The sequence below is a fragment of the Cervus elaphus genome, chromosome 8, assembly GCF_910594005.1.
Source record: "Cervus elaphus chromosome 8, mCerEla1.1, whole genome shotgun sequence".
NCBI lineage: Eukaryota > Metazoa > Chordata > Mammalia > Artiodactyla > Cervidae > Cervus > Cervus elaphus.
Window position 1 is genome coordinate 27964184 of NC_057822.1, and position 8644 is coordinate 27972827.

The window sequence follows — 8644 nt, forward strand, 5'->3', positions numbered from 1 at the left end:
CCGGAAAACCTGAGGCTGTCTGCAGCTCCTCCTACTCCTGCATGCCCTCCCTCACCCTTTTCGAGTGCGCCCCGTCAGTACCACGGACAGCGAAACAGGGCCTTTCTAGGTGGGCTTCTCCCCCTTCTCTCCGAATGCTCCGGAGGTCTCCGTGGAGACCAGGGTCACAGACGCCAGCGCTCCACTGCAGCCAGGGCCTCCTCGGGCCAATGAAAAACTGAATGGGGCGCTTAGTTAAGTGGTTAAGAAGGCAATGGGGACCAAAGAGGAATCTCAGGCTAAATAGCTTACTTTTCTTTCTTCAACCCCAAAGAATGGCTCCTGAGTCTTTCAGGCTGCCTGTGTACTAGCCTCCCTGGCGATTAAGGGCTAGGTCTGAATCTCAAGCAGGGATGGACCTCCCAAAGCTTCCCTGGGTAGGCATGTGGCTGAAACAGCCTTGAAGCAGCCCCATGGGTAGGGGAAAGAGTATGGGTCTAAGTATAGCATTCAGGCCCCACCTGAGAGTGGTGAAGACAGACTTAGCCAGGCCTGACTGAACTCTTGACAGAATGAATGGCAGAGAGAGGTGGACGAAAGAGAAAAAATAACAATAACTAGCTGATGCTGCCTCAATGAGCCACTCTGTAAAAGGGGAACAACTTCTGCTGTCCTCATCACTTATCCCCTAAATGGCCTGGGTGTTAATGCGCAGGTAGTCAGAAAAGATGAAGGCAGGGGTGGCGGGGGGTGGGGGGTGGGGGGACGGGGTGGGGCAGGAATTCAGCCTTACCACCAGGCCTCATCCTCTGGCTCCCTCACTTTGCTCTCTGTAAGATGGAAGTCAGTGGGGGGAGGGGTGACGGAAACAGTAGCCGTTCTCAGGGACTCGACCTCCCCCCCCACTAGGCCCGCGGGGGCCAGAGGGCCCTGCCTGCGATAGTTTCGCTCCCGCTCCCTCCCTCCCAAGGCCCAAAAAAAGGCTGGCGCAAAAAAATCTGCAGGCGCTTCCAGCGCTTTATAGTTCTCTCCCGGACAGACGGACAGACAGACAATGCGGCCCGCACCGTCGGCCCGCATCATTGGCACCTTGGACACGGCACCAGGCCCACCCCAGTCCCTGGTACCCTCCCAGGAGAATTCTGGTCCGGCCTCAGATCAGCACCTCAGACAGTTCCGGGCCCCCCCCCACCCCTCCCCCCTCCCTCCGGAAACAACCAAATAAATTAAAAGTGGGGGTGGGTGGGGGGGACAAAAACACCTAAGGGCAAGGAAGAGGGGTGCTCCTCCCTCAGAGTAAGAAGAGTATTCTGTCTCCTCCCACCCTTCTGCTGAGGCGCCGCCGCCACCGCCGGGGTGACCTTCTAGGTTGATTTTTGCTCCCAAACCTCAGCCTCCTGAAGGTGGCATCCCCCTCCCCCCAACTCCCGGCATGCAACACGTTGGAAAAGGTGGGGAGAAGTGGTGGGGATGGGGCGAAGGACCATCCTGGTGGTTGTTTGGGCTCCCAGGGTTGCAGTTTCTGCTGTACCTCAGCCGATCCCAATCAAGAACTCATGTTCCCTTCGGTCTGGGGAGGAGAATACGGGGTCGCAGTCGGAGGGAGAAATGCAAGTTAACACAGGCGGAGAGGGGGGAAGGCAGACGGGAGGGGGAAGATGGTGACACATGCCAGGAGCGAGGAAAAGAGAAGAAGGGGAAATGGGGACAGAGGTGCGGAAAGAGAAACGGGGCAACGAGAGCGAGTCAGGTAGTGGGTAAGATGGAGACGGAAACACACACGCAAGGAATGAAAAGTGGAACTGCGAGGAGGAAGGTGGGAGGGCAAAAGATGAAGGAAGGAGGGAAGGTGAAGATACAGGAAGGAGATGAAGAAATGGACAAGTCCGAGGGAGACGGACTTACACAGAGAAGGGAAGGGGAAGACCCGGGCAGAATTGGAGAGATGAGAGCGCAGACAGATAGAAAGGGTGAGGTTGGGGGTTCCTCTCCCGCGCTCATCCCCCACCCCCACCCTGCGCCCAGCAAATCCAAACGCCGAGGCCTCTGGCATCCTGGCCTCCACCTTCCCCTGCGGGGCAGGGGCGGCTCCTCCTCCGGCCACGGCGCGGAGCGGCGGTAGCAGCGGCGGCAGCTTGATGGTCCTGGGGGCTCCGAGTGTGTGTTAGGGGCTGGGGCGGGGGGCGGGCGCGGCCCTGGGTTATCCCTAGCGGTCCAGGTTCATAGTCCAGTGCTTGGCTCCAGTCGCGCAGCTGTCCCTGGCGGCCGAGGAGGAGGAGGAGGTGGAGGGAGCCGCTGGCGCGCCCCCGTTGGGTGGACCCCCGGCGCTGGCGGAGGCCTCGCCCTCGTTCTTGAGGTCTTGGAAGACCTGCGTGAAGAAGTGGGGGTCGGCATTGAGCCTCAGCATCTGCGGGCTGAGCCGCTGGATGAGGCGCAGGCAGCGTTGCCAGAAGCGCTCCTTGTCGGGCTCCACGAGGAAGGGCTTGAGCGGGTAGGAGATCTCGTTGCCCATGTAGGAGTAGGCGAGGTAGAGGCAGGTGAGGAAGGCGGCCTGCAGCTCGGCGGCCGACGCCAGCTCGTCCCCGCGCAGCGACTCGCGGCACAGCAGGTACACGAACACCAGGTTGGCGGGCGTAATGAAGGCCTGGTCTTGCCAGCCCTGCAGCAGCAGCGAGCGATCCACTCCGCGGAACCAGCCCACCAGCTCGCCTGGGCTCAGCTCCTTGAGACGGTAGCAGCGCCGGCACACGAAGTCGCCCAGGCAGCGCAGCAGCTCGCCGGTAGAAGCCTGCACGATGACCCGCCGCGGCGAACCACCAGGGACCGGCGGCGCCGCCTGCGGGGCTGGGGGCGGCGGCGGCGGCGGCTTCCCTCCGCCCGAGCCTGGCGGCGGAGCGCCGGCGCTGCCCCCCGACGGCGGCTCGCAGGTGGCGGCGGCCGCGGGCACGGTGGGCACGGGCACCGCCAGGGGCTTGGCGGCGCCGCCGCCGTCGGGGGGATCCCGACCTTTGCGGAGAAGGTTCTCGCGGTTGCGTTGCTGGACCAGGGGGTCGGGGCCGGTGGACGCTGGCTTGGGCGTCACCTTCTTGCTGCCTTTCTTCTTCTTGGCGGACGCGGCCACAAGGCGCTTCCAGGTGAGCGCGGAGATGAGCACGGACGGCCGTTTGAGCCGGCTCTCGCCTTTGCCGCCCTTGCCCGCTGGCGGCGCCCCGTAGCCCCCCAGAGCCTCGTCTCCCGCGGGCGGCGCCTTCTTCTTCTCCTCGGGCAGACCGCCGGGCCTCCGGCCCTTGGCCGAGGAGGCGGGGGAAAGAGACAGCACCGTGCCCATCCTGCAGAGCGGGGCCGGCGCCCGGGCCCCGGCGGGAACCGCGGGCGGCGCCCCTGCCCGCCGCGCCGCCGCCGCCTCTGCTGCAGCCCCCGGGGACCCGGCGGTGGGGGCCCAGCCCCGGCCCGGGCGCGGGAACGGGCAGTAGAACGCGGCTGCTTTGGATGTTCTGCGCCGGCTGCTCCGAGTCTGAGCTGCGCCAGCTGCAGCGTCAGCCCCACCCCTTGGGCCCAGTCTTCGCCGTGCCACGCCCCGTCTCACGCAGCCAATCCTTGCCCAAGCTGTCCTCCTAACCGGCAGCTGCGCTGACCAATAGAATCTCTCATGCCAACCTCAAGTTCCGCCCATCCCCATGCCTTGGTCTCTGGTCCAGTCCCTTCACCAGAAAGGCGAAAGGAGGAGGAGGTGGCTGGTTCGAGGACCTCGTCAGGGTCAGAGCCGGTGGGTGGGTGGGTGTGGGAGGCTGCTCCCACCTACCCCTACAGGTCCTAGGGCCCTGAGTCAACTTGTTTTGATGCACTGGATCGCGATAGCAGAGATGCCATGGGAACAGCCTTCCTCCCCTTTTGATTATGTGCTGGGGCGGGGGTGGGGGTGGGGGCGCAGCGTGGGCAGCTGCTTCACTGAGGCGAGTGCTTTCATCAAGGCGCCCAGGCCCCATTTGGGTCGCACTGCACCAGCTCCTCCAATCTAGCAGTCGGTGGATTCCCTCTTAACTCTCCTCCCCTCCCTTCCCCCATGTGGCCACCAGGGAAGACTGCAGCAGGGGTATTCTTGCTCTGCCTGTGATGAGGTGTTGGCTGGGCCCTGGTCTGCCTGAAGGTCGCAACCCGCCTCCTTAGAGGCCTTTACTCTGGGGGTGGTAAGACGCTCAGATTTGTCGCTGAGGCCACGGTTTGCCGACCTGATTCTCTGCTGATGAGTCTGTGATAAGAGGCCCTGAGCTCTTGTGCTCTTTGCCCCTCTCCCCTCCAATCCCCTGATTTCACACTTGGGTGGATGATGGGTGATTGGTCCCTGGGGAAAGTCTGGAAATTGGTCTGTCCAGCCGCAGATAGCAGGCGGGCCTTCTGTGCAGAGTGAGGCCCGGGAGGGTTGGTCCCACCCATGGCCAGTCCTGGGTCCAGGCTGAGATGGGTTTTCATTGTCACATGCTCCCTGCTATTCAGGTCCTAACTGACCCCATTCCCAGCTCCAGGCTATTAGGCTGGGTCCTGCCCATTTCTCTCTGGGTCTGTCTGTTCTCTCCTCGGCACCCATAAGGCCCTTGTCCTGTATTTGGTATTCTCTAGGCCTTACCTGCAGGTCTGGAGCCCAGCTGGTTTTGGGCTGTTCTATCTGCCTTGAAGGACTGTGTCCACCCTTCTCCTGGCCTGCTCTCTGGCTCCCCAGCACAGGAATCTTCTGGCTTCTTAAGTGGACTTTGGAGGTAGGTATGGGTTTCATGGAGGACAGAAGCCTTCGCCTATCCCTGGTGGGTCAGATGGTAAAGAACACGCCTGCAGTGCAGGATCCCTGGGTCAGTAAGATCCCCTGGAGAAGGAAATGTCTACCCACTCCAGTATTCTTGCCTGGAGAATCCCATGGACAGAGAGCCTGGTGGGCTACAGTTGATGGGGGTACAAAGAGTCTGACACAACTGAACGACTAACATACACATGGATTCAGCAGAATTCTGACTTGGCCCTGGAGTCACCTCTATGCTCCTCAGAGACCACCAACCCAGCTCCAAGGATCCACTGCTGTCAGGGCGTGTGTGTATGCACGTGTGTACCTAGTTCATTCCAGAGAGGCTATTTCAGAATCCCCGGGGGCTGCCAACAGAGGCACCAGCTTTCTCAGCTGTCCCACAGGCCCGCCCCCACCCCACCCCACCCCTCTGGGGGCCTGTGGTCTAGCTGTATTGATTCCCTACCATACACCACCTTACACAGGCCAACTTGTACCCTTCCCTGACTCAGCACTCAATTGTACTTTCTCAGTGGGGTCTCTCCTGTTCCCTTAGATCTGATCTTTGTTCTCTCACAGTTCAAGCTGACCTGCCCAACCTCTCATTCTCCCCATAGTTACTGAAAAATGTTCCCTCTTTTCAGTTTCTGTAATTGGTCCTACTTCCTCCTACAAGGCTTTCTGAGTCAGCCTTTATCTGACACCCAAGGAACAGTCGGTTCACCAGTAGTTAAGGACAGGCCCCATAGAGACTGAGTTGCACTGGCAGAAACACCAGGCACGTGGATTTGAATGGCACGTGGATCCTCGCTCCCAGGAGTCCCTCACTGACGTAAGGCCTACTGCTGGTGTCACTCAGGACAAGAGTCTATGCAGCCCCTACAGATGTCACCACTATGGGGTCCCCATTACAAGCCCAGCGGTGACCTGCTGTCCTTTTAGAATTGAGAGTTCCCTCCTCTGCTTCAGGTGACTTAAAAGATCTTATTTCCCCTTCTCATCTTCATCTTGCCCTGCCTCAGACCCCCTCTCTTGGGCTCACATGATCACCACTCTCCTAGTCTGGTCATCCCTCTTGAATCTCGGAGCTCCTATCACTGGGCCAGGACCCTCCCTCAGACCACCAATCTGCCTTTGTCAAACTCTTGAAATTCCATCTCCTTCAAGAAGCTTTTATGGACTGACTGAGAGGGACCTGACGCCCTTCCTGACATCAGTCTTTCTAACCTCTTCCCCTGCCAGCAGCAGCTGCTACATAACAACTCGGTTAAGGGCTGGGCTCTGAGTTCTCAGTCCAAGATGTGCAAGAAGAATATGGATGGAATTTTAAAGGACAAGAAGACAAAATAATAAAAGCAAATCTATAAAGAGTTATGGCATTCCCGTTACCAAAAAAGCTTGCAGTATTAAGGCAGGAGAGAGGGAGTTATGTCTCTACAGGGTGGAGGCCAAGGAGGATAAGCACAGTGAAACTGGAAAGGCATCCTGAGAAGGTGGGCTTTATGGAAGGACAGTGGACCACCAGGGACTCCCAAATGAGCCCCATCTTTAACGGAACATCCAATGGCAATGCTGCTCAAACTCTTCTGCCCTTTGGCTGCTTTTTATCTTTTTATCTGATAAGTCATGGTCTAGGAGGCAGGAGTTTTCAGTTCAGTTCAGCTCAGTCGTGTCCGACTCTGTGACTCCATGGACTGCACACCAGGCTTCCCTGTCGATCACCAACTCCCAGAGCTTGCTCAAACTCATGTTCATCAGGTCGGTGATACCATCCAACCATCTCATCCTCTGTCAGGAGTTTTAGTCCACAGCTTATTAATTGTATGACTTGGGGAAGTCAGTTCAGCTCTCTCTTCACATTACAATGCAGGAATTCTACATATTTTTATTATTAGGCAAAAAAAAAAAAAAAAATACTGAAGGAGGAAGATAATATCTTGGGATTAAACTTAAAAATGGTTCTTAAAGCCTCTTCTAGCTGTACGAATCTGTTTCTAAATAAAACCTGCCCTGTGACTCTGTTTCACTCTCTAGCCCCAGTCCTGCCTGGTTCTCCCTGTTTCTGCCTGACGGGCTCAGGCTCGTATGCACAGCATCTGTGTGAGGCCCGCCCTCCTGCGGTTCTCCCCAGGAGACGGAGGGGAGGGGTGCTCAGGCTCTCAGCAATGTAAACGTTCCTAGGTGCCTCCAAGCTTTAGGGGAGGGAAGCCTGAAAGATGGTGCAACAAAGGACAGGATGCCAAGATGGCCAAGTTCCAGGGTCTCTCCAGTAAACATCAAGGCAGGAGGCCCTGGAACTCAAGGTCATTGCCTCTCATGTCTCCAAGAGGCCCCTACAAAGGGGCTGATGACAATGTAGGTTCTTAAAACAGCCAGAGAAGAGACTCAGCCTGGGCATCTGAATGCCTGGATCTGGCTGCCTCCTACCCTGATTCAGTACTCCCACCCGAAGGCCTTGGCTCCTGAGGTGTGCAAAGGGAGAGCATATGCACCAGCCCTCCCTTCCTCTATGGAGGACCTTACCCCAGGGGAGCTGGGGTGGGGAGGCAGTGGAGGGAGTAGGAACCCCGCTTCCCCCCAGGCAACAATGGGGAGTGTAGAAAGAAAGCAGAGAGGGACTTCCCTGGTGGCCCAGTGGTTAAGACTCTGCACTTCCAGTGCAGGGTGCAGGGGTTCGATCCTTGGTCAGGAACTAAGATCCCACATGCCTCGCATGGCCCCCCCCCCAAAAAAAAAAGAAAGCAAGCAGAGAGAAGAGATGGACTTGACAAAGGAGGTGCTGCTAGCTGCCAAGAGGGAAACCCCATGTTCTCATGCCTTTCACTTTCCAGCAGACCCTGTGCTAGGCAGACTTAATTGAGGAGCCCAAATAAAGGCTTTATAGAAAAGAAAATAGGGTTGATAAGCACAGTTGTGGAAGTGGTGCTCCGGGAGAGGGAGAGAAGAGACCAAGGCTGAGAAGCTGGAAGGCCCAGGATTAAGGGTCAGGGGAGGACAAGGGCGAGGCTGGGGCTCCTTTTCCTTGCCCTGAGCTCTGCTCCCTTAATAAAGCCTTGGTCTACGCTCTAGGTTCCTGATGCCAGCCCTCCCACATCCTCATACCTCTTCATACTTGGACCTTCTCTCCCCGGCTCTCTGGCTCCTGCTTTCATCTCCCTTTGTTGCCCCCTAAAAACAGTTCTCTCTACCCAGTCCTCCCAGCCACATATATATATATGTATGTATATATATACTCTCCAATAGCTTTATTTCTCAGTTCATCTTCTCCTGCCTCCACCAAGCCCATTTTTTGCCTCCTCTCTTTCACCCCCCAACCCCAGCCACAAGCATCTCTGTCTCTTCCCTGCCCTGCTGGAGCCCAGCATAGCACTCCAGATGCAGGAGCAGATCAAGAAGGGTGGGGGTGGTGGCTGTTGCTTTTCTGGGATATTCTTAGCCTGTCTGGGGGCTGGAGCTGGAATCAGCGTTTCCATCTCAACCAGGCAGGTGGCTGCAGGAAAGCTGCCGCTGTGACTGGGTCTTCGTGTAGCTGTCTGTCTCCTTCCCTGTCTCTGTCCTCTATCCTGATTCCACCCTGTGAGTCCTACCTTACCATCTTGGTACCCTAGGATGGGAGAGGGGTTCTCTCTGCCCTGGCTTGAGCCCAGGGAGGTTTGAAAAACCCTGTCTTGGAGACTCTTGGGGGAAGAAAAGAGGCTTTGAGAACTCTAGCTAGATATTCCCTGGGTTCCCACACAATCTTTGCCTCTGCCCTGCTTTCATCTGCCCCAACAATCCCTGTTGTTGTTCAGTTGCTCAGTCGTATCTGACTCTCTGTGGCCACATGGACTGCCAGGCTTCCTGTCCTTCACTATCTCTCAGAGTTTGCTCAAATTCATGTCCACTGAGTCT

At 57.5% G+C, this 8644-nt stretch overlaps 1 protein-coding gene across 1 annotated transcript; it reads right to left on the bottom strand.

Moving 5' to 3' along the window:
* Positions 1–978: 978 nt before the first annotated feature.
* On the bottom strand, positions 979–3500 carry CDK5R2 (cyclin dependent kinase 5 regulatory subunit 2). The gene has a single exon (XM_043910610.1). It carries the CDS (start codon positions 3305–3307, stop codon positions 2186–2188), a length of 1122 nt encoding a protein of 373 aa, XP_043766545.1. The 5' UTR covers positions 3308–3500; the 3' UTR covers positions 979–2185.
* Positions 3501–8644: the final 5144 nt, after the last annotated feature.